General features: G+C 35.7%; 1 protein-coding gene across 2 annotated transcripts in view; it reads left to right on the top strand.

Moving 5' to 3' along the window:
* Nucleotides 1-1,330: 1,330 nt before the first annotated feature.
* Nucleotides 1,331-26,774, top strand: part of LOC121979844 (acyltransferase-like protein At3g26840, chloroplastic) — a 35,763-nt gene continuing 10,319 nt past the window's right edge. Inside the window, exons 1-11 of one of the 2 annotated variants that reach the window (XM_042531833.1) lie at nt 1,331-1,726; nt 1,865-1,916; nt 2,028-2,083; nt 3,341-3,499; nt 3,588-3,710; nt 7,469-7,557; nt 7,920-8,041; nt 18,465-18,573; nt 19,004-19,134; nt 19,222-19,591; nt 24,397-24,510. In XM_042531833.1, the coding sequence (XP_042387767.1) occupies nt 1,438-1,726; nt 1,865-1,916; nt 2,028-2,083; nt 3,341-3,499; nt 3,588-3,710; nt 7,469-7,557; nt 7,920-8,041; nt 18,465-18,573; nt 19,004-19,134; nt 19,222-19,591; nt 24,397-24,510 (1,614 nt within the window). In that variant the 5' untranslated portion in view covers nt 1,331-1,437. Of the gene's footprint in view, nt 1,727-1,864; nt 1,917-2,027; nt 2,084-3,340; nt 3,500-3,587; nt 3,711-7,462; nt 7,558-7,919; nt 8,042-18,464; nt 18,574-19,003; nt 19,135-19,221; nt 19,592-24,396; nt 24,511-26,774 lie in introns of both variants that reach the window. The other variant, XM_042531832.1, reaches the window with a different exon arrangement.

Genomic DNA, 26,774 nt, shown 5'->3' with positions numbered 1-26,774 from the left:
CGACAACCACTCACGTCGTCCGTAGGTGCACTCTAAGACGAACGTCGCACTCAATCTCAGATTGCTATAAACCAAGCCTCAAAACAAACTCTCGGCAAGAAAGAAAAAATACAGAGAGAGAAAAGGAGAGAAAGCAGACTACTTTGGTGTGTTTTGAACCAGGAACAGAGGCAGTGTATTTATACACTCTGAAGGCAAAGCGTGGAACAGAGGTAGTGTATTTATACACTCAGAAGCAGTGCATGAAGCAAAGCATGCGTCGCTTCCGCTTCCTGACGCGCGGGTGCGTCGCTTCCTTCACACGCGGGCAGATGCGCTGCTTCCTTACGCACGGACCAAACCCAAGTGCACTTTCTCACGCTCGGGACAAAACCAGACCAGACCGCCTATAAGCGTAAGGCCCACAAGCGTGCGTCGCGCCCGATTTATGGATTTCCGGCTCGAACCCTCGATTTGGGCTTGACCCGCGTATGCGTGTAGGTCCCCTTAACATTGCTAAGTAAGGATGGAATGACTCCATATATAAGGCCTTCCAACCTTTTTTTACTTAGCAATGTGAAACTAAATACATACATTTATGCATTATAATAAATAAATAAATAATTTAAATTAAACTCAAAACTCAACAAAAGCACCTTGTTTGTGCACAAAATCAAAGAATCTACAGTTCTCAATATTTATCCTTAGTTGTTTTTTTTTTTTAATTCAGAATCAAAAAAAATATTATAAATATATAAATAATAACTTATTTAGATTAAAGTTATAATTTTATAAAATAAAAATATTATAGGCACAAAAGTATAAATTTAAATTTACATGAACTTTATAGGCAACAAAATAAATAGTTGCACAAAGGGGTATTTTATATTTTAAAAGTATGCATGTTCTAGTGTTAGCGTTGGTGTGGAGTTGCATACTTAAAATTATTAAGTAATTATAATGAAAATTGTTTTATTATTGGTTAAAGCTATTTAAATTTAATTAAAATTGATTTAATTTAAATAAAATTTGTTAATATTTTTATTATAACGGAGTCAATTTTAATTAAAATTATTATAATGTAAAAATTTAAAATATTTAGAGTGATTAAAATTATTTAATTAAAACCGTTTTTTAGCTTTAGATAAGTATATTTTTAAATACGAGACATTCTAAAATATAAGATAATTTAATGATAATAAAATATATAATATAAAAATTTTAAATTTGGCATGTTCTTTTAATAAAGATTAAACACGGAGGCCTTTTTAATTAATTAATTATTGTCGAGTAATTCTTGACCATTGCTGAATACTCACGTGCATATCCAGTCTAACAGCTAGTTGGTGCTGTCAGTCACACGCTTCTCTCTAGCTTCGTCCCGCCGAACGTCCAAAAAGAGAGAAAAAACAAGAGTAATTCGCACGGGAAGCTGGGAAGGCCGTGAGACCGCTTCCCATGGCGACAGCTGCCGCGGCGCTTTCCGTCCCGCTCCCACTTCGCTTATCACCGCCACAGCGCCGAAGATTCCTCTGTACCTCACGGGCGGAGGTTACTTTTCGTACATCCGGCGGCGCAGTGGCCAGCAAGGTCCTAGACGACTCCGCTATCAAGCCGCGCGATCTTAGAGACTACATCGAGCAGTCCAGGGAGATTATACGGCCGGATGGAGGCCCGCCCCGCTGGTTGTCGCCGATCGAGTGTGGAGCTCGCGGGAAGGACTCGCCTTTGCTCCTTTACTTGCCTGGTTTGCTATGCGATTGATTCAGATCTTGTTTTTTTTTAAAAATCTTTTCATCGTTAAATATCTGTAGAATTTACCAGTGCTTCGAGTTATTGGTTAAAAGCCTATTACCTTGTCCTTGCTGATACACACAAAATCCAGGTATTGATGGAACTGGCCTAGGATTAATACGGCATCACGAGAGACTGGGAAAGTAAGCATTGCCTTAGGTTTTGAACTTCCACGGTTTTTGCTCACGGCTAAAGTTATCCTGTTTGCAATTGGTGTATAATTCTGACAAACGATTTTATTCTTTTACCTATAGGATATTCGACATTTGGTGTTTGCATATTCCCGTCATGGACAGAACAACTTTTGCAGGTCCTCCCTGTCAAAAATCTCCTTTATTTCTTGATCTTCAAACTTTAGACATTTTACAACCGCAAAAAGTGTTAGAGATAAACTGTATCCATTTTCAACTTATCATTGTTTTATGAATCACTCTATATATATTGAAGTGGATCGTTCCCAAGTCCTTTGTCTATCACAAATGTTTCGGACTTTGATTTTTCAGTTTCATGTCTACTCAAGGCAAGCAACTAAATTCGGAAAGCATACTTGATGAATCATTATCTCAACAAAAGGGGGATCAGTTCTATTTTTGATCCTGACTATGCTAGTTGCTATGTTGGGCTAAACCTTAGGGCTTGGAAAGCATGCTTTTTTCTATGCTCACAAATTTGGTTACTGCTGGCCTTGGTTCCTGTGGGTCTTTCCTCACTTTCTGAAACTCTTTGTTATAATATTGGGTTGAGCGAAGTTTCAATATGTAGTTAGCATGGCGTATGCTCTTGCAGTGGTTTGATGGTATATTATGCCAAAACTTGAAAACACTTAGTTTTAAATGCATAAGTATTCATGGGCACATCTGGCTCATTTATTTGAGATGTTTTCCATATAACAAACACAATTAAAAAGTTGGAAGTAGTTTGTTTCGGAATATTTTTATTCTGTTAATTTACAGTACATAAATTTATTTTAGCGTGATCTTATATAGTAATGAGATATTATTCCACCCTTTTCTTTTCAGATGCATCTTCATCTCTCTGTGTTTCTGTTCCTCTATATATTGGCCTTTTGCATTCTTTAAATGATTCATTTGATTTTTAATTGTTCTGTTTGAATATGATGTGTGACATCAGTTTTCTATCATGATCGCTAAACTAAATTCAAGTGCTTCATTATTTTATGAGAAAAGGAATATATAGTGCCAAGTTATCAGGTTTTTGCCAATCAATACAACCAATTTGCTTAAATATTGAAACCTGGACAGAAACAACGATTAATTAGAATGTTAAAGGGCTCATATGTTCCACTTTATTCCCATTTGCTACCCTAGATATGCCTGCAATATATCATCTGGTATAGTGTCACCATATAACTACAAATATTAGGTGTTTCTCTTCATTTAGAAATGTTCATAGATATGTTTAACATATTCAATTATTTTTCTCTGAGCATTATGTATTAGAGCTACTTAAGATTGCAGTGGTGGATATTTAAACACTTATATCTTGTGTATGCTGAAATAGCTTATTATCTATTTATTCTTTTCCCATTAGCTTTCTCTCTGTGCAGGTCTTGTTGAATTAGTGGAAAGAACAATCAAATCTGAAGAGTCTTACATAAAGGGGAAACCAATTTATCTTGTTGGCGAATCTATTGGTGCATGTGTTGCTCTTGCTGTTGCTGCACGCAACCAAAATGTTGATTTGATATTGATTTTAGCCAATCCAGGTTCTGCAGCTCTTTACAACTTAGCTAATCAATAGTTCTGCTGAACAATGAAGCTCTTGCATTTCTTTCTGATCTGTCCATTCTGCAGCTACATCCTTCTCCAAGTCTCAGCTTCAATCATTGTCTCAGCTTCATTCATTCACAACTTTCTTGAGAGTACTGCCAGAACCTCTCCATGCTACTATCTCCAATTCCTTTCGTTTGATTACAGGTTTGTGGCCAAATCACTCAATTGGAACTGTGCCCTTTGAGAAAATGCTCATTGCTAGAACTGTGTTAGGATTGAGTGCAAGAAGAGGAAAAACAGAAAGAAAGAAGAAATAGAGAAAGGGGCATAGAGAGAAATGGGTTGAAAAATTGGAGGATAAATTTGATTGTTAATGGGTAGGCATAAAAAGTTAAAAGAAAGAAGTACTTGTACACTGGAGATTAATGATGTAATATGATCCTGTCCGAGAGCTGAGCCGATGGATGCTGGGGATGTGGCGCTCCTGTCGACTGGTCGAAGACTCCGGGTGTAGATCCTCTGATGCCGGGGACCTGCAAACACAATGCCGAGCCGGGGAGGAGTTCCCCGGTGATGGCCCTCCAACGCTCAAGTCAAATCTCCGGCGGAAAGAAGTAAAGCAAGGCAGCGAGAACTGTAGCTACAGTACAAGATAAACATACCTCCGTCGGAGTATGGGGGTCCTTATATAGGGCTCCCTAGAGGTGCGTGCACACTCCCCGAGGTGTGCACGCTTCTCAAAGCATACCTGTAATGGTCGTGTCAGAAAAGCATGTCTAACGTCATACCTCAATAGTACGAGCATATCCCTAACGTCACAGTGGAAGCTTCCACCGTACGATTCTCTGTCTGACCACGCTGCCAACCATGACGCCTGTCAGCTACACTGTTCCCTAAGCAGATATTGCCAACTGCTCCCTTTGACCTTTTCCGAGCCGAGCGGGGGAGCCGCTCGGCCATCCTGCTGCTATTTGTCAACATGACCGAGCTGAGCGTGATGTCCGCTCGGCTCTGATGTCCATTGGGCCGCCCGGCTGCTGTCTCGGCTATGTTCTGTTAAGCACCTTGTCAGAGCGTATGTCCCGGCTACGCAGCCGGGGATACGTCTGCTCTCCCGCCTAGCAGAACGGCCGCTCGGCGGATATCCTTGCTACATGCCTGAGGCATTTGGGCATCGGAAGCTCGGGATTAGTCCGAGCTATAGTAGTGTCGTGCTAGGTACTCCCTCTATCCGATCGGGGAAGTGAGTGGCCCTCCCGGGCGAGCTCCTGGGACTTTGACCGCCTTGACCTTTGACCATCCACATGTCATTGACCTTCCTCGGGTGGAGCGCCCCCTTATACAGCTGGATCATAATATATGAAAACATATTGGGAATGGACATTATGGAAATTAAAGACAAAGTTGTAAGATTGGTAGGTATCATTGTAGGGTGACATCGACAACAGAAAAAAAAATCCATATTGACATAGATCCACGTTTATGCTCTATTGTCTATATTTTAATGCTAAACTATACAAGAAGCAAGGATTGTTAGATCATAACAACCTAACTCTGCTTTACATTAGTTCATGTCATGATAAGTGGAAGGAAATTGTAAGAATGTTGCAATTCATAATAATCCTTATGGGGAAAACCTTATAATAATCATGACCACTATCGTAGGTGCGAATTGAGTAGATCTTCTATAGATAGACAGTCCATGTTGGACTATTGCATTCTTTTGGAACAAGAACAATCTCATAATTTGGAAGATCAAGAAGCAATATCCAGTGGTTAAATCAAGTGCAGAGACATAATGCAAAGCTAAGTGCCTAGCTATGTGTAGCTTATTTTGGAATAATAAATTGATGATTGAGTTAGACAATGCCTCCATTGAGCCAATGAATTTATATTGTGATAATTACTTTCAATCTAATATTCCATGGAAGGAATATATATATATATATATATATATATAGAGAGAGAGAGAGAGAGAGAAATTGGTTGACACTTAGTAAAGGAGAAGGTGCAATCCAAGGAGATTATCACCTTGTTTACAAGCTCCAATGATTATCTGTCTTGACTTATTGACCAAGTTTTGGAGAGATTCAATAATTAAATATAATTATAACAAGTTAGGATTCACAAAATTTCAAGCAGCCTAAGTGGGGTGGTGTAGAGTGCTTAGTTGTAAATAGTTGAACTATCAAATGGTGAGGAAATCCTAATAATTTTCCCCATATCAGGCCAAAGGAATCCAATATATTATGTCATTAAATATATTAAAGTTTACTGCTAGTTTAATGTTATTATGCCTAAGAAGATCAACACGATATACATTTTTTCCGAAGAATATACCACGTTTATTCAATTTACTAGTTTGATCTTTGGTTGACAAGTTAGGAAAGAAAAATATTTATGCTCCAGCTTAATTGGAGCATTAAAATAAATGAGTTTAATCGTGTAAAGACAATAATATTCTACATGTTACATGATTACTAGCTGTGAGTATTTATTTTATTGGGTGTATTCACTACATCAATAGATGTTGTAAATAAATCCGTAATTGCAGCTAGTCAAAACTCCATTTTCCAATGACTACATATCCATTCTTGTAGTCATAGCCACTATGACCTCCTTTTCTAATTGTGTGTGCCTACCTTCGACAAGAATTTTTTTTGTCTTAAATTTATTTTAAAAAATTTATTTGAAATGTTTAAGAATTATATTTTATAAAAATTTTAGATCATTTAAATTTATATTTAATTTTACAATTATTTTAAAATTTTAAATTATTGAAAAAATATTTATTAAAATTTAAAATTATTTAAAAATTTGAAATAATTTTTAATATCTTATAACTATTATTAATAATAGTTTATTTATAAAAAATACGTATATATTAACTAAACCCCCCCCCCCCCCCCCCCCCCAAAAAATCACTACTGCAATTACCGAAGGCCATCACAGCACCGTAGCCCCCGCGGAGGATTTTAGGATTATATAAAATGTTATTAGAATTTTTTAGAATTTTAAATAAATTTTTATATATTTTAATGGATAAATCGATTAGGATTTTAAAAAATATGTTTGGCAATTTATTTAAGTTAGGGATTGATTGAATCCATTAAAAAAAATAATGACATAGCTAGGAGATAAATAAATAAAAATTTTATTATATATTTTTAGAATTAAAATAAATAAAATATATAATTAATTAGATAATTTTATTAAGGTGTAATTAAGTCTTGTTAGATTATCCCTATCATAGCTAGGAATTGATTGAGATAATTAAATTTAGTTCAGTTTAATTTAAAAAAACTCTCAGTTTTAATTAAAAACTTGACAGCGCGACCTCGACACGGTCGTAGGGGTCGTGCAACTCCTCTGGCGTGTGCGACTATGGTCGTGGGGGTTGTGTGACGCCTCTTTTGCGGCCACTAGGCTTGGTGTCGAGTTGTACAGGTGCTGGTTGGCCGACGGAACGAAATATTTCACCTGTTTCGATCGGCTCGGCACATGATTTCAATCCTTGGGTTGATCCACTGCAAAGTTTATTTATTATCTACTTTTATCAACTCAACTTTTGATAGTGATAAGATTGTCTATTATACACATGTAAAGTCATTCCGTAAACAAGATAATCTTATGAACATGATGCTCATCACTATTTTTTGCTAGTAAAATACCTCAATATGGCATCTTCAATCAAAGTATTGTCTGGTGAAATATTGGAATGTAAAAACTAAAATTATTCTTTCTTTCAGCCAAAAATGAATACAATTCATTCTAATTTTTTAATAATTTCTTATTTGATTATACAAGAATCTATTGCTATTAGGACATTTGCCTGAATAAGCTTGCAATAATATGCTTTATCACTGCCATCAAATTAGTGGTCTAAAATAAATAATGATGCTTAACCTTGAAGTTTTCTTCCATGTGTATCATACTTAAAATTTCGTATGTTCTAGGTTCAGGTATGGATGCTCATGTGAAAGAAAATGCTATTCATCAAATTTTTGGGGGGTTACCAGAGAACCTCAACAAAATTTTTGATGGCCTTTCTGTGAGTGCTTACTATAATTTCAAATGCAGTGAAACCTGTCTTATACATTTTTTTCCCCCCTTGAGTACTATGTAACGTTGCACTAGTAATATCATTACTGAGTCATTTAGAACACTTTTAACTAAAGGAAAGCATATACAATCCTAAAATGCATGACAAGTAATATGGAGGAAAAAATTGTGAACAAAGTAAATAACAAATTAAAACTGCACTAATAGCACACTGCTTAGTAACATTATGCAAAATGACTTAATATCTGTTGTTACAGGTGTTTATTGTTTCTGTTCAGTGTTACAATTCTACTATCAGAAATCTGGTGTAGTACACAACTAACTGACATATAATTCTACTTTGTTTGGCAGTTTCTGGTTGATATTTTGCCAATGGAATCACTTTTCTGGAAATTAGACTTGCTAAAATCAGCTTCTCTCTTTGTGAATTCTCGTCTTCATGTTGTAAAAAATCAGACATTGATTGTAGCCAGGTACCTATCTTCAATATTAGTCAGTGTTATTGTCTTGGTGAAAAAAAAGAGGAAAGCATTTTGTATAGTAGAGAGATTACATCTTCAATCATTTCCTTTATATACTAAGTTCAATGCTAAAAAATAGCTCACACTTCTTAATGTGTATGCAACTATAGCTTGACTTAAAAGTAACTATAGCTTGACTTAATCTATAATGCTTGTCGAATTTATCAATGAAAATTAGCATCATTTGTCATGACCTAGGGTGTCATTCCACTTGCTTGGAGGTATCAAAGTTCAATAAAAGGTAAACAGCAATAAATAATTCAAGATGAACAAGAAGTGCTGAAAAAAATATCTACGTATATTCATTTCTTTTGTTAAATGAGAATACAATGAAGATATAAAATAACAAAATGACAAATGAACAAAATTAGAAGTCCATCAAGTAAAATCAAACCTAGTGTCAAACAAATTAAGGATCTAGAAGGCAATGTTCTTCCCTCGAATGAGCATCTACGAATACTAGAATATAAACAATTTAAAAATAAGTTCGAGATGAATTAAATATGATAATAATATAAAATCTAAGAATTAAAAATTCAAGGTTGATAGTTCTTATGATGATCCAACTACCTCATTATAATCCAAACTCAGCATCCACTACTAACACCCAAATATTATTTGTTTATCTTAATCCAAATACCATAATGTAAATACAAGAATACAAGAACAACCTTGAAACATAAATTTAATCAAATCAAATGTCTATTCCACAATTTTCCTCAGTCAATGAACTAGAGTAGGTATTTTAATTATACGAAACACCTGAGCTAATGGAACCCAAATAACAAGCCAAACACACTAAATTGTTACTTTCAACCCGCTTGAAATTGGCATGCAAGGTCGAGGTTAGGTCACCACTATGCCCTAGATGCAAGGCAACAAAAGGAAAACACATTAAACACAAAATTCTTACTTTCAACCCACCTAAAATTAATGTGCGAGGTTAAGTCACAGTGATGTCCTAAATGCTAGGCAACAAAAGATGGGTGTGGCTCTCCCAAGGACATAAGGGCCAACAATGACATTATGAGGTGTAGGCAACAATAAAAAGGGAGGGAAAGCAATCAATGATTTAATCTTTCCCTAGGCTTGGTGATAGTGGTGCATGAGGGGATTAGAGACTGATCCGGTAGCAAAGGAGGGGTCCCGTACGGACAGAGGTTAATGACACGTGGAGGTCAAGGTCGAGACGATCGACGTAAAAGGTGAGCCGAGCGGGAGGCCACCTGGCCGATCGGGGCAGAAGGCTAGGTCGACAGGGAGATAACTCGGCTAAGGTTCGAGTTTTCAACGCTAAGGAATCCACATACGGCAGTTGAGCGGACGCTCAGCTGGGTCGTAAGCCAACATAGGCGCTATTCACCCGAGCATATGACCGAGCGGCCCACTCGCTCGGCCCCGCGTGCGTCCCCCCCGGACGACCAGTATGGCCGAGGCGCGGTCCCGCTCGGCTCGACCAGTATGGCTGAGCGGCTCTCCCGCTCGGCTCGATAAAAGACAGAAGGTGCAGAAGAGTACAAAGGGGACGGGCAGAAATATCCTTCTCGAGATATGTGCCGCCGACCATGCTGGTGCAGAAGAGTACAAAGGGGACGGCCAGAGATATCCTTCTCGAGATATGTGTTGGAACCCCGAGGTGTTTTGATGTGATCAAACAAGTTAAGGTAGGTCCTGCGTTGTTCAACCCTTGTGTCTAAGTGTGCAGGAGCTTAGGAACACAGGAAGTCGAGCGGAAGACGTGGCTAACGAGAAGGACGGCACGGGGAGAGAGCCGACGGGCTCGGTGCGTCCGAGGGACGAGGTGACCGCGGAAGAGTACACCGGCGGAAGAGCGTGGCGGACGAGAGACCAGGAAGGAAGGTTGCTCGAGGAGAAGGCGGAACATGAGTTCGGAGCCCTATTCGAAGGCCGAGATCACCCAAGCAAACGGAGCAACGAAAGAGCCAAAGGAGAAGAACTGAACCGGAGTCGAAAAGTCAACCTATGTTGACCTTAGGGCTCCGGCGCCGGAACCATTCCGGCGCGAACCATTCCGGCGCCCGAACGCCGGAACCCCGGCGCATAATCGACTTTTCAGCGGATCGAGTTTTGACTCGATCCGACCGTGGGGGATAAAATTTATCCCCACCGGAACCCTTCAGGTGGCCGGACCAAGACTATAAATATAGCCTTGGTCCGAAATCATTAATTAAAACGAACTACTTGTAATCCAGTGCTTTCATTTGTGTTATTTCTTTACGTGCTTTCAACGCTGTAAGAGGCTACTCCGCCCAGAGGAGAATCAATTAGTCGTCTTCTTTGCCTTGGTGATTGCAAACCAAGTAATTCCTCTGTGTCATTTTCTGGTTTAATTAGCCTCTTTTTAATTACAAGTTCTTTTAAGTTAGTTGAATATCCGAGAAGGGTTTTGGTTTTATTTTGTAGGGCACACCCTCCCTCTTGTCGGCCTCGAAGGGACCTCTGGTGGTATCGAGCAAGGCGGGGAGGACTAACCACCGATCAAGCAACAAGATGGCCGGACCAAGTATCGTCTCACCAAAATTCGAGGGAACTTCGCAGACTGGAAGCGTACTAAAAACAGATTTTGAAATTCGATTTATTATGAAATATGGTTTTGTAGCTCGATAGATAAAGATGGAAAAGAAAAGAAGAGCGATTGGACAAAGAAGGAGCGGAATGAGTCAGTAGCAAACAGTCGTGCGGAAAGGTCAACCGCATCAGAAACTACTTATCTGCTAAAGAACTTTGGGAGAAGTTCACGGAACTCCACGAAGGCACGTCAAGCAAAGCTCATGAGAAGGGACATCCTCAACAAATGAACATCAATGCGGAGAAAGGTGAGAAAGTGGCCGGTCTACATGCAAAAGAACTAGTTACTGGTCTCGAAAATCTTGGTGAAACGGTAACAAACCGGAACACTATACGCTACGCACTTAACGCGTTTCCAAGAACTCCGGAATGGACATCAATCGTCGATGCTTACTACATCTCAAAGACCGAAGGTAAGTACCTTAGAGAGTTGTTTCTACCCTTGAATTACACGAAACTAGATGTGCAGAGATATCGAAGGACACCAAGACTATGGTGACAACGATAAGGATGAACCGAGTCGGACTCAAGACGATCGAAGCGTCGTGGTAAGAAACTTTAAAAGTTTTTAGATCTAATAAATTTAAAATGCAAAACAAGAATAAAAAGGTAGAAGAAAGGTGCGGTGCTACCGGTGTCGGAAGGAGGGACACTAAGGGAAGGCGCCCAGAACTCAAGAAGGTCAAAATGAAGACACCCAAGAAACACACCTAAAAGCAACTTGGGACGACACTTCTTCATCCGAATCGGAAGCTCAAGAATATCTCGGGATAGCACTGCTGAAAAGCTCGTCGGAACCTAGCATCGATGAAGGGGCGACCTCGAAGCAAGGGGAGAGTCGGGCTTCAAGTCCGGTATGGTAAGTGAGGTATGCCTTTTACCCCCTGATCAACTTTATTCTGGGATTAAGGCAATGACTAAATCCATGTATAAATTAGAAAATGAAAATATCAAATTAAAAGATGAAAATTTTGAAACAAGAATTTTAGCAAAATCATGTCTTATAGAGGATTTTGATAAATTGAAAATTGAAAATGAAAAACTAAAAGAAGAAATAGAAAGATTGAAAAAATATAAAAGTTCAAATATTTCTACTTTTAGAAATTATAGAGGTTTAAATTGGTATTATAGATTTCATCAAAGTCAAATTAGAAATATATAAAAAATCTATGTACATAGGAAATACTTGGTTAACCCTGTAGGTAGGGACCTCTACTGGGTTCCAAAAACCTGTTTAATTTAAATTTAGACTTAGCATTTTCAGCAAGGAAATTAAACGACTAATTTCATTATGAGGCTTTGGCTAAGGAAGTGGTTGTTGCTCCAATAACCAAGAAGGCTTAGTGCCTCGCCACGACCTGGAAGCCAAATATCGAAATGAAAAGTTTAATTGACTAACTGAAAAAGCATTAATTTAATTTACCTAATGTTTTAAAAGAGTTATTCAATTTGTGTTAGAAAATATTTAAAATTAATTTATAATTAAAAATAATAATAATAATAATAATTTTTTTGGAAAATAATTTTTTTTAATTGACTTAGAAAATTTCTGAAAATTATTGACTTAGATATTTTTTTAACTTAGAAATTTTTCTATGAATATTGTCTTATACACTTTTTCTTTGAAAATTGCCTTAGAAATCTTTTATGAAGAATAGCTTAAAAATTTTTCTGAATATTGACTTAGAAATTTTTTTTTAAAATTCACTTAAAATCTTGTTTACCTTAGACTTGTTTAAAGAACCCCTATTTTTAATGTGATCAAAGGGGGAGAAGAATGTTAAATCTAGGGGGAGGTATATAAATTTTTTTTGAAATATCTTTGGATTTAATTGCAAATAAATTGTTTTTATTGCATCTGTTTTTCTGCAACTTGGGTTGCTCGCGTGAGGAGATTGTGGAACCCAGGGTGTTTTGATGTGATCAAACAAGTTAAGGTAGGTCTTAAGTGTGCAGGAGCTTGGGAACACAGAAATCGAGGGAAGATCGGTAGAAGGACGACGGGAGAGGCCGACTCGGTGCGTCAGGGCAGGTGGCCATGGAAGAGTACACCGGACGAGAAGGACTTGAGCCGGGGAGGAAGGCACTCGAGGAGAAGGCTGGGTTGGGTGAGCCCCGAGATCACCCAAGCAATGGACCGGACCGAGATGAAATGGATCGAGGCAGTGAGCCGAGTCGAAAAAGTCGACCTATGTTGACCTTAGGGCTCCGGCGCCGGAGCCGGCGAAACTTTATCCCCAACGTTCGGATCGAGTTTGACTCGATCCGGTCATAAAATTTATCCCCAGTGCGCCGGAACCCTTCAGTGCGGACCAAGACTATAAATATAGCCGTGGTCCGAAGCATTAATTAAGAACAACTACTTGTAATCCAGTGCTTTCATTTGTGTTATTTCTTTCTGTGCTTTCAACGCTGTAAGAGGCTACTCCGCCTAGAGGAGAATCAATTAGTGCGCCTTCTTTGCCTTGGATTAGCAATCCTCTGATTGCAAACCAAGTAATTTTAATTAGTCTCTGCCTTTTTAATTACAAGTTCTTTTAAGTTAGTTGAATATCCGAGAAGGGTTTTTTGTTTTATTTTGTAGGGCAATTCACCCCTCCCCCCTTGCCGGCCTCCAAAGGGACCTACAATATGTGCCGCCGACAAACAGCATGGTCAGCGATTGGACCAGACAGAAAATCGTACGGTGGAAGTTTCCACTGTCGTGTCAGAGATATGTTCGGACGGTTGCAGTATGACGTCAGGCGTGCTTTTTTGATACATCCATTTTAAGGTATGCTTGGGGAAGCGCTCACGGGGGCCTATATAAGGACCCCCCGACTTCGACGAAGGGATGCAACCAAATATACTGTAACTACAGTTCTCCTTATTTTGCTTCAGCTCTCTTCTCGCCTGACTTGAGCGTCGGAGGGTCGTCGCCGGGAACCCCTTCCCGGCCCGACTTTGTTGCAGGTTCGCCGAAGGTCCACGTCATCCCTGCGTCTACGCGGAGCCAGCAGAGAGCGCCACGTCCCCAGCTTTCATCAACTCATAGTTCGGACAGGATCAGAGACTACCTCATTGTCTCATATTTGAAGCTCTTTGAGGTAATAGTCTTCTAGAGACTACCTCATTTTCTCATTTAATTGTGTGGATTAGTGGATTTTTCAAGGTGATACAATGTCAGCCAACGTTAAACTAAGACAAATGTTTAATGAATGGATTCATTAAACTATTGTACTAATGCTAGAATGTTCCCCATAAGGAACGCGTTGTAGGGTCCGACTGTAACGATTCAACAAAGACTACTACTTCTCCAGAACTTGGGTGTAGTGCCTAAAAATATAAGAGTTCGCGTTGCAGGGTCTGCTACATCTCCATGAGAACTTGGGTGTAATGTTAAATAGGCAAGAGTTCTACATCATAGGTTAGATAAGAACAAATATTATTAAAAAATTAATAGTCTAGATTTGAAACATGGAACATAGGATTCCTCACGGGTAAAACAATGAAAGTAGTAGATATGATGATTAAGAGAAGAATTAGTATTTTGTGTGTATAAGAGACAAAATGGATAGGCGTGAAGAGAAAAATATTAGAGAACTCGGGTTTTAAGTTATAGTAACAGGGAATAGTAAAACAAGAAATGGAGTGGCCATTGTTATAGATAATTCATTAAAAGATGAAGTTGTAAGAGTAGTTAGAAAGAAGTATAGAATTATAGTTCTTAAGATAGTAGTGACGAAAGAAACTATGAACGTAATTAACACATATACACCTCAAGTAGGATTAGATGAAGATACCAAATTAAGATTTTAGGACGACCTAAATAAAGTATTACAAAACATTCCACGAAATGAAATAATTTTAATAGGAGTCAATCTAAATAGGCATGACGAAGTGAAAAATAAGAAATATAAGAGAGTGCATGGGGGTTATGTGTTTGGAACAAGAAATGAAGAAGAGAAAAATATATTGAATTTTGTGATAGCATATGACCTTATACTAGCTAATACGTTTTTTAAGAAAAGAGAAGAACACTTGATTACGTTCAAAAGTGAGAATAATAAATTGCTCATTGACTTTCTTATGGTTAGGAAGAGGGATAGAAAGATTTTTTAAATATTACAAGTCATCTCTAGAGAAAGCTTAGCTACCAACATAAGTTAGTATTGTTGGATATACGCCTCAAGAATAGTATCAATAGAAGAAAAATACACATGACTCGTAGAATTAAGTGGTAGAATTTAAAGGATGGAAAACAAGACATAGAAGGTATAAGTACAAGCATTAGGTAAAAATACAGTTACTTTAATATGACATAGGATAAGATGATATCAAAGTTGAAAATAATAGCCAAGAGTATACTCGGTGAGTTAAAGCGGCATACACTACTAAATAAGGAATCTTTGTAGTGGAATGAGAAAGTGAAAGTGAAGAAAAAATGAACAGCTTATAAATATATATTTGTAAGAATGAGGAAAACTAAAAAAATATACAATAGCCAAGAAAAAGGCTAAGAAAGCAGCGAATGAGGCAAAGAATGAAACTCTTTAACGGTTATATCGAAAATTAGATACAAAAGAAGGGAATGAGACATTATAGAATAGCTAAAGTGAGAGAAAGGAAGACAAAATATCTTATCCAAATAAGATGTATTAAAGATGAATGCAATATGATACTAGTAAATGATGGAGAAATAAAAAAGCGGTAGGAGAGATATTTTCATCAACTTTTTAATGAAGGTTTAGATGACCAACTTAACTTAGGTAATTTAAGTAGGTTCAATGAGTATAGAAATTTAATTTTTTATCCTAGAATTTAAACTTCAGAAGTAGAATATGCCAAGGTTTAAAATCTCGACCCATGCTGAGCTTTCGGTTCTACACCGGAACGATACAGTTTCGGTATCGTATTGTGTCGTGCCAATACGGTTTCGGTATTTTTTTTATTTATATATAGTGATTATTAGATAAATATATTTATTGTATATAATTTAAAAATAAATTGTATATTGATTTTATATAAGTTTTTTATTATTAAACAACTTAATATTGTTAAAAAAATAATTAAATATAGTTTTCTTTAAAGAAAATTGATCTATCAATAACTCGAATTAAAATTGATACATAAGTTCTCCAATGTCCAGACTAAATAATCATAATTATATAAATTAATATAAAATATTATTTTATATATAATAATTATATAAATTAACTATTTATTTATTTAAAAATTTAAATGATATATATTTAAAATAAAAAAAATCTAAAATAATTAAAAAATATCAGAATATAAATTTGATTTATTAGAATTTTATAAATTTTTAGATTTTTTTTTTAAAAATAGAATTTTTAAATAAAATTCAAAACATTAAAAACAATTTCAAAATATTATTTAATAAAATTTATTAAATTTTAAAAGATTTTAAATATATTTTTTATATTTTAATAGGATAATTTAATTAGGATTTATGAAAGTCTCTTTAAAATATCACACTTGGAATGAGAATGAGAATTGTTTGATTTATTAAAGGAATATTAGTTTTGCACAGTAATCCCTCCTTGACGCCCACGCGCCCCGACGCCCGTGACGCCCTTGACGCCGGCGCGCCCTCGACACCCATGCGCTTGCGACGGCGCGGGAGGCGGCCGGCGACGCCTCCGGCGGCACCGGAAACATCTGGTGACGCTAAAGCGTCTCGTGCTCCACCATCACATCGCGACGCCTCGCAGACGCCATCGCCCGCGATGTTGACGCTCGACGGACGCCTCCGACGACACTGGAAGCATCCGGCGATGCCTCCCTGCTGCTCGAGACGCGCGCACGTGACGTGTCAGTTTCGATTCATCGGCGGAACGGTAAAAACCGTCCATGTCGGGCGGCACGGAACGATATTTCAATCGCTGGAATAAACTTTAAATGGGATGTAAAATGGAAAAGTCATTGGGCTAGATGATATCCTGATATAGGTATGGAAGTTCCTAGAGAAACAAGGTATTGACTATTGAATGACTTACAAAATTATTTAACATGATATTAAAAACGAAAAAAATTGTATGATCAAGAGAGGGTAAGCACTTAGTTCCGTTATATAAGAATGGAGATGTATAAAATTGTGCAAATTATAAGGATATTAAACTAATGAGTTATACCATGAAACTTTGGGAAAGAGTAATAGAAAAAATATTAAGAAAAGAGACCACGCCAACCGAAAATCAATTTGGGTTCATACCTTAAAGCTCGACTATATAAGTTATACATCTTCTCAATCAACTAATTGAAAAGTATTGAGAGTAAAAGCAAGATCTACACATGATATTCATTGACTTAGAAAAAGCTTATTAGAATTCCAAAATAAATTATATGGAAAATTCTAAATATTAAACTAATTAAGGATATGTATGAAGATGTAACGACCAGAGTGAAGACTTCAAGTGGATTAATTGAAGAATTTCCAATAAAGATAAGGTTATATCAAGGATCATCTCTAAATCTTTATCTTTTTTACACTAATCATGGATAAACTCATTGGACACATTAGTGCATGCTGTTGTTTTGGTAGATGAGATATGTGAAGAAGTAAATGCTAAACTAGAATCTTGGCGGGAAACACTAGAAGCGAAAGGTTTTAGGCTTAGTAGAGTAAAGACAGAATATATAAATTTTAAATTTAACAATATTAGATGTAATGAGACAATTATTAAGATAAGAAATGACGAGTTATTTGAAAAACTTTAAGTATTTAGGATCATTTTTGCAAAACGATAGAGGGATTAAGAGAGATCTCTTATATAGAATACAAGCAAGATGGTTGAAATGAAGAAGTGCGTCAGGTGTTTTATGTGATTATAAAGTACCTCTAAAACTTAAAGGGAAGTTCTACAAAACGACAGTTAGACCTGGTATGTTATATGATGTTGAATGTTGGACTGGCTCAAGCACATAAGTAGAAGATAAAAGTTGCAAAGATGAGGATATTAAGGTGGATGTGTGGATATACGAGGATGGTTTAAGATGGTACAAACATGTACTGGACGACCAATAAATGCTCTAATTAAGCGATATGAAACTATGCCAAATACACACATCAAACGAGGAAAACCAAAAAAGACTTGGTTAGCAATAATAAAATACAATAAATTTTATTTAAGTATAGATGATGATATAATAGGGGATAGAGCTCAATGGTGTAGAAGGATTCATATAATTGACCCCACGTAGTGGGATAAGACTTAATTGTTGTTGTTGTATACAATGGATATGTTGTAGGCTGTGAAGTAGGAATGAGGTTTCATGATCACATTATCTTCTTGTTAGCATAATGTGCATCTAATTTATTTATCAAAAGTTTTTCATCAAATAGCACCATGTTCTTTAAGAGCCCACAAGTGCCAGAGTCAACTTCTCCAAAGACACCCCTTGACTATTCTACAACTATGCACAATTAGTCATAATGAACCTGGTGAACTTAGTCCCTGATTTTAGGAGAATAGGTTGGTAGCTATTTTATTATAGGGTTGTTTAAAGGGTGTATCTTTCATTTTAATGAACTTTTGGCCACATTGTGAGTTTCTTTCGATTCGGAGTTCTCTGATGTTGCATCAGTGCCATCATTAATACTTCTATTTGTTGCTTAATAATGAACAAACACTTTTATGGTAAATTAATTATGTATCCCCATCTGTGCATGTGAAGGACATTCCACATGATATCTTTTTCATGTAACTTATTCATCATGTCTCATCTTTTTTTAAGTTACAATTTCCTTACATATTGATGAAGTTTGACATTAGCCTTGTTATAGTGGGAGGGACCTATTATTGCCAAGCCGTGAAGAAGCTGACAGGCTTAGGAATTTACTGCCAAATTCAAGGATCCGCCATTTCCAAGAAAGTGGTCACGCCATTTTCTTAGTAAGATTTCTGCTATCTTTATTCACAAGTATATGGGGGTAATTGGGTTAAATTATTTGAAAGGACCTTTGACTTATTACTTATCAACTTTGCTATATAATACAATTCTTTTGGTACAATCATTTTTTGCCCATTGTGATAATTTTTGTTTAGTGTTTCCTAGAAATATCTCATATTGTCAATGAAGTATTTTGTATCAACAAGTTGCATTTCAAATGTTCAGTGTGCATCGCATCTAACAAGAAATATAACTTCTATGGGTTATGTCTCTCATGATTGTTATTAATGCAACAGAGAATCACATGTTGGTTACTTAAACATTATAGATACATTACTTTTGTCAATGCTACAAGATGACACTATTTTGTAAGATTAGGCAATTGATCATTTATCTTATAATAATGGAAAATTGCATCATATATTGACACAGGAAAGTAGCATTGATTTGGTATCCATAGTAAAGGGGGCAGGCTTTTATCGTCGTTCAAGACAACTTGATTATGTATCAGATTATTTATCGATGACTCCAGATGAGTTCCAGAAGGTAGCAGACCAATACAGGTGAGATATAAGAATTTGCTTTTCAGCGTAAAAGATTTTTTTGCTGCGGCATCAAATCCTTGAGTAATTATTATATATATTTTTCAGATGGGTTGATCTTGCTGCTAACCCTGTGATGCTGTCAACTTTGCAAAATGGTAAAATAGTGAATGGCCTAAGTGGAATTCCATCAGAAGGACCTGCTGTGTTTGTGGGGTACCACATGTTAATGGGTTTAGAGCTGGGTCCCTTGTTCACCAGATTCCTTACTGAGAAAAAGATCCATCTACGAGGAATTGCTCATCCATTCCTGTTTAATAGGGATACTGAGCAGCTAATGCCTGATTCATCATCATTCGATTCATACCGTGTCGTGGGTGCTGTTCCTGTCTCAGCCCCCAATTTCTATAAGCTTCTATCTGCCAAAGCTTCTGTCTTATTGTACCCTGGAGGTGCACGAGAAGCACTTCATAGAAAGGTAACCTTAAATCTTAATGCCAGAAAATCAAAAGAGCATCCTTCTTTATCTATATCATCAAAAGGGTACCCTTCTTTTAAAAATTATCAAAACAATGCCCCACCTATTTTTCTCCCTAAAATTTCCTCTGCACTACACCTTGGAGCTGTGCTGTATAAAACAGCATCACTCAGAGCTGCTTTGACCAAAGCAGCTCCAAGATGATTTTTGTTTTTTGGTTTTTGTTTTTAGGTTTTATGGTTTTTATGGGTTTCTATTTTTTAATAGAAAAAAGAAAAAGAAGGAAAGGAAACAAAAATAAAAGGGAAAAAGGAAAAATAGAACAGAAAATGCGAATAAAAAAATAAAAAAAAACCTATTGTAATGTATTTTTTAATAAAAAATAAATGAAGGAAAAGGAAAAAGAGAAAGGAAAGGAAAATATAAAACAGAAAACTTTAATAAAAAACAGGTAAAATACCTCTTGGGGCTGCTTTACATAAACAACTCCAAGATAGAGGGCAGATGTGGTATTTTAGGTAGAAAAATATAGGTGAGATGCTCTTTTGATAAAATTTAAAAGAGGAGCGCCTTTTTGATGATATGAATAAAGAAGAACATTGTTTTGATTCTCTGCCAATCTTAATTATGAAACCCATTCCTTAATTGTTTTTGTTTGTTGGAAGGCATTCATTCTTCAACAGTTGTTTAGTAGTAGTGACTTATACAGTTAACTTGAATTAAATCTTCAAAATATCAAAACTATTGTCTTTGTGAGTGAATAAGTTAAATAAATAAGCATTTGCATGAATGTGCAAAATGCAACAATATTAACAATTTGGATACTTTGTCAGATATGAGGAACTCCTAAAGACCATTTTTTTACTCTGATTCGTGGTATAAAATTTTACTTATAACAACAATCAAGCCTTATCCCTCTAGGTAGGGTCGGCTATATGGATCCTTTTACGTCATTGAGCTCTATCTTCTACTATACCATCATCTATACTTAAATAAATTTTATGTTGTTTTATTGTTACTAACCAAGTTTTTTTTGGGTCTTCCTCTTCCTTGTTTGATATGCGTGTTTGTCATAGTTTCATATCGCCTAACTGGAGCATTTATTGGTCGTCTAAGTACAATCTTAAACGCGTCTCTCGGAGTTTTTCCTTAATAGATGCAACTCAGACTTTCCTCTCTAATGCTTTCATTTCTTATTCTGTCCATCCTCATATGTCCACACATCCACCTTAACATCCTCATTTCTGAACTCTCATCTTATGCTCATATGCTCGAGTTATAACATAGCAAGTCTAACTGTGATTTTGTAGAATTTTCCTTTAAGTTTTAGAGGTACTTTACGATTACATAAAATACCTGACGCTCTCCTCCATTTCAACCATTCTGCTTGTATTCTATGTAAGACATCTCTCTCAATCCCTCCATCGTTTTACAAAAATGATCCTAAATATCTAAAGCTCTTAGTTCTGATTAACTCGTCATCTCCTATCTTAACAATTGTCTCATTACGTCTAATATTACTAAACTTAAATTCCATATATTCTCTCTTTATTCTACTAAGCCTAAAATTTTTCTCTCCTAGTGTTTCCAGCCAAGATTCTAGTTTAGCATTTACTCCTTCACGTGTTTCATCTACCAAAACAATATCATCTGTAAACAACATGCACCACAGTACTGTGTCTTGAATGTGTACAGTGAGTTCGTCCATAATTAGTGTAAAAGGATAGAGACTTAAAGTTGATCCTTGATGTAACCCTATCTTTATTAGAAATGCTTCAGTTACACTAACACCTCTTTTTTCTAGAATTCTCCATATAATTTCTCTTGGGATTGTTATAAGTTTTTTTTAAGTCAATGAATACCATGTGTAGATCTTGTTTTTGCTCCTGATATTTTTCAACTAATTTTCTAAAATGTATAGCTTCTATTGTTGACCTTCCAGGCATGAACTCAAATTGATTTTCGGTCACAGTAGTCTCCTTAATCATTTTCTATTACATTTTTCCAAAGTTTCATGATATGACTCATTAGTTTAATACCCCTATAGTTTATACAATTTTATACGTCTCCCTTGCTCTTATATAAGAGAATTAGAGTATTTATCCTTCATTGATTAGATATTTTTTTGTTTTCAATATCATGTTAAATAATTTTATAAGTCATTTAATACTTTGTTTCCCTAGGCACTTCCATACTTCTATCGAAATATCATCTGGTCCAACGACTTTCCCATTGTACATCCCATTTAAAATATGTTCTATTTCTGAATTTTAAATTTTACGATAAAAATTTAAATTTCTATGCTCATTTAATCTATTTAAATTACCTAAGTTAAGTTCATCACCTAAAGTTTCATTAAAAGTTGATGAAAATACTTCTTCCTTCGCTCTTTTATTTCTCCATCATTTACTAGTATCCTATTACATTCATCTTTAATATATTTTATTTGGATAAGATCTTTTGTCTTCTTTTTTCTTACTTTAGCTATTCTATAAATATCTCTTTCCCCTTCTTTTGTATCAAATTTTTGATATAATTGTTCAAATGTTTCATTCTTTGCTTCATTCACTACTCTCTTAGCTTCTTTCTTGGCTATTACATTTTTTTTTAATTTTTCTTTATTCTTACAAATATATAATTCCTTATAAGTTTTTCGTTTTTCCTTTCACTTTCTCTTGTACTTTCTCATTCCACCACCAAGATTCCTTATTTAATGGTACATGTCTCTTTGACTCACCAAGTACACTCTTAGTTACTATTTTCAACTTTGATACCATCATATCTCATGTCATATTAGAGTCACTTAATGCTTGTACTCCTATCTTCTCCTTAAATATATTTTGCTTCCCATCCTTTAACTTCCATCACTTAATTTTAGGAATCGTATATATTTTCTTTCTATTGATACTATGTTTGAGGTGTATATCCAACACTACTAACTTATGTTGGGTAATTAAGCTTTCTTCATGGAAGATTTTGCAATCTTTACAAATCTTTCTATACTTCTTCCTATTTATAAGAAAGACAATTTGTGATTTATTTTTCCCACTTTTGAACGTGACTAAATGTTCTTCTCTTTTCTTAAAAAACATATTAGTTAATATAAGGTCATATGCTATCACAAAATCTAATATAGTTTTCCCTTTCTCACTTCTCGTTCCAAACCCATAACCCTCATGTACCCTCTCATATTCCTCATTTTTCACTCCGACATGACCATTTAGATCACCTCTTATTAAAATCATTTCATTTGGCAGAATATTTTATAATATTTCATCTAAGTCATCTCAAAACCTTGATTTGATAGCTTCATCTAATTGTACTTGCGGTGCATATACGTTAATTATGTTCATAGTTTATTTCACCATTATTATCATAAGGACTATAATTGTATCATCTTTTCTAACTGCTCCTTCAACTTCATCATTTAACGAACTATCTACAACAATATTCACTCTATTTCTTGCTTTACTCTTTCTTGTGTATCATAACTTAAATCCGAGTTCTCTATTACCTTTGCCTTCTCGCATGCCCATTTTATTTCTTGTATACACAAAATACTAATTCTTCTTATGATCATTGTATCTACTACTTCCATTGATTTACCAGTGAGGGTTCCTATGTTCCATGTTTCAAATCTTAGATTCTTAGTTTTCCTATCATATTTATTTTTATCCAACCTATGGTGTAAGAACTCTTGCCTATTTAATACTATACTCAAGTTCTCATGCAGATGTAACGGTCCTTATCAATACGTCATAGTTGGACCCTGCAATGCGAACTCTTGTATATTTAACACTACACCATAGTTTTGGAGATGTAACGATCCTTGCTGAGCCATTACAGTCGGATCCTGCAACGCGTTACTTCAGGGAACAACCTAGCATTAGCATAATAGTTTAATGAATTTATTCATTGAATATTTATCATAATTTTAATGTTGGCTGACAATCTAACGCAACCCTCCTCCTTTATTCGGGTTTGGGACTGACAATAACTGTTTCGTCATGGGCGGATTTCTATAAAATGTTCAAAAAAAATGGAAATCCTGATTTCCAAGTATTTGAGTTAACTACACCTTGTAGTGCAAATAGATCCTGAAGTTGAACTCATTGAAAGCGAAATGATAAATTTAAGTTCAAGAGAAGAATTTATTGATAAAAAACCATGCTGATCACAAGAGCAACCATAGTGTAACTGAAAGTTTGTAACATAAACCTGGATTTTGCCAACACTGGACCATTGAATTACAGGAGAGAGGTTCCAGGTTTTGTTATTTTAAGAATTTGATCAATATTTTGGAACTAAGTACTGCAAAGAAATAAAAAATGAACTTGTTTAGAATGATCATCGTAAAATCATAAAATTAAAGTGGTTTATGCTTCTTCTTAAGATTAAAGGATTGGATATAAAAATGGACAAGGTTGGTATTTGTTCGGCTTTCAATCCTTAATGGACAAGGTTGGTATTATGAAAGAGAAAATAGTTGGTATTTGTTGGATAAAGTCGCATATAGAGAGAGGCGATGATTCCCACTAGTTATAAAACAAATTAACGAACAGTAAGAAAAAGTAAATTGCAAGTAATGTTTGTTGTACAACTTATAGAACAAACATGTACAATGATAACTGTGATTAACATGAATTGTACATGATGCTCACTAATTAAACTACTCTGTATTGTCTGTACTATTTTTGTTTTTATGGTGTCTTAACTGATGGTCTAATTAAACTTCTAATTGGACAAAAACTTATTTATTACCATTTTCGTTCCTTCTACACTTGAGTTATTTTCATATTCTCTAGGGTGAAGAATACAAGTTATTTTGGCCAGAAAAGCCAGAGTTTGTCAGAATGGCAGCAAGGTTTGGTGCCACAATCATTCCATTTGGGGTTATTGGAGAAGATGACATATGTAATGTGAGTATATACTGATTACCATATTGAAATTCCTTCATTGCTTTTATATTTTTAAAATTTTTTCCTGATTATTTTTCATGTTTCTCCTCAAAGTAGAGCCATGTTATTCTGTTCCAGTATCTTATTACTTCCACCTTGATTTTTATCATAAAGAATATGTGGCTTGTAATTTGGTAGCATCTAAGTTCTGCTAGCTAAAAGGTTAAGTGATGAACTAAAGAGTCAATGTGACACATTAAACAATGAACGTTGAGATAGAATGCTTGTATATATTTTGGTTGTGTGATTAACACCTCCCCCAACTTTAATATTTTCTATGTAGCTTATTTTTTCATTTTCCATACTCATGGAATGAAGGTAATGTATGTACCTTTCATGTTATAATATGTTCTATTAAGGCCTACACATCGTCCTGATAATATTATCAGTTTTTTTCTTTCACAACCATTCCCACGCAATGACGTACAGTCAGTTGGGCAGTTACCTTGTAATAACTCCCTCCAATTTCATTTCAAAAACTCTTAACCACCTTGTAAATATCAGAAAAAACTACACCTCGGATCTTTTGATCCGCAAATTATGGACCAGGGGATGGTCCATTACACGAGGACCCTTGATTTGGATGGACTCCACCTGTAAATAGGTGGGGTCCATCCAAATTAAGGGTCCAAAATTAATGGACCATCCCCCTGGTCCGCAATTTGCGGACTAGAAGATCCGTCCCCAAAAAACTATTTCTATATCTAGATAAACTAAAATAGTAAATAGATTATATGGCATTGCATATCATGAATTACAACAAGAAACATATCCAAATTTGGATCTTGTTCAATCTAACTATACTATTCTGTCACCTTGATATCTTCTTTTTTTTTGGGGGGAGAAGAGAAAAACTAACAGGCACTGCTAGCAGTGTCTTTAGATTACCTATTATATACAAAAAGAGAAACCGGCTTAATTTGACTTGGGTTTACACCAGGGCAAGTTGGAATTATGCGCTTAGGAATTAAAAACACTGTATTATGTTCGAAGGTAGAATGTATTCTCTATTTGCTGATGCCAATTTATGATAAAGGTGCAAAAGAAAGTAAAGATGAGGAAAGAAAATGGGTGGAGTGATAGAATGATTCTCTCGTGTTGTTTCTTGGGAGGAGTGAAAATCATATACAGCTTTCTCTCCATTTATTACCTTGTACGAAAAGAAAGAGAGAAAGCAGCAAACTTTGTAATTTTATTTATAAAAACATTAAAATGAATGATAATTGCTAAAACAAATTTTAATACTTTTTATGAATTTTTTTTATAGAACATCTGTTGCATGCACTGGCTTTCTGTCTGATTTGGATGGAAGACAAACTAGGGAATATGAGAAATTTTTTTCTCCCCCTCCATCCTTTTCTTGCCAAGAAAAGCAGGGAAATCTCTTTATCTACTCTTTTCCCTAACTTCTCTTTCTCTGCTTTACTTGTTCTCCACAAGGAAACACTGCCCGAGGGCAGAAGGAAACCATCCATTCTGAAACCTGAGGATGGATAACCATCGACTGTGGAGTCAGCAGGTGTGCCTGATCTTTTTTACATACGAGATCAAATGGTAGAGCAATTTCCTGCTATAAACCATGCAGTTCAAATTCACATCCCAACTCAGGAAGCTCAATGAGGATAGAAATCTCTATCGTTGGTACTTTTTTACTCATAGTGTGAAACAAGCTATTTATAATAGCCACCACTAGTCATGCAAATGGGTATACTACCTATTTCTTGAGCAAATGTTGATGCAATGACAGTTACGTAAAAATATCATCTTGATGTGCATTCAGTAGCTTTCCTTTGAAGATTGGCATACTGTACTCTATTTAGATAATTGAGAACTATCATCGCACTACTAACATCTCTACATCACAGACTTACGTTAATAGAAAATAAAGTATTACGAGTTGAAACTCAAAGTCTAGAAAGCAACCCACGCTACTGAGTGGAAAAAAAGTATAGACAATTTAACTAAAGACTTAAGTTATCTACAGAAAAGGTAGTTCCTAGGAGACAATCTAAGACTTATTCTTTCTTAATCTCTACTCCACAAAATGAGTCTAACACGAAATCAAACTGAGACTTTTACAGGCCCTTCTCAAACCATAGGAGGAAGAACCAAAACAAATACAAACTCTTGGATACATAATATCCTCACCACAAGACATAATAGCACTTCTACTCATAGATTAGAAGACTTAGTAGATATAGAACGACGTGACAATATTCTCGAAT

The sequence above is a fragment of the Zingiber officinale genome, chromosome 5A (assembly GCF_018446385.1).
Source record: "Zingiber officinale cultivar Zhangliang chromosome 5A, Zo_v1.1, whole genome shotgun sequence".
NCBI classification, from domain to species: domain Eukaryota; kingdom Viridiplantae; phylum Streptophyta; class Magnoliopsida; order Zingiberales; family Zingiberaceae; genus Zingiber; species Zingiber officinale.
The sequence above is the reverse complement of the archived record's forward strand: the minus strand, read 5'-3'. Positions and strand labels throughout refer to the sequence as shown.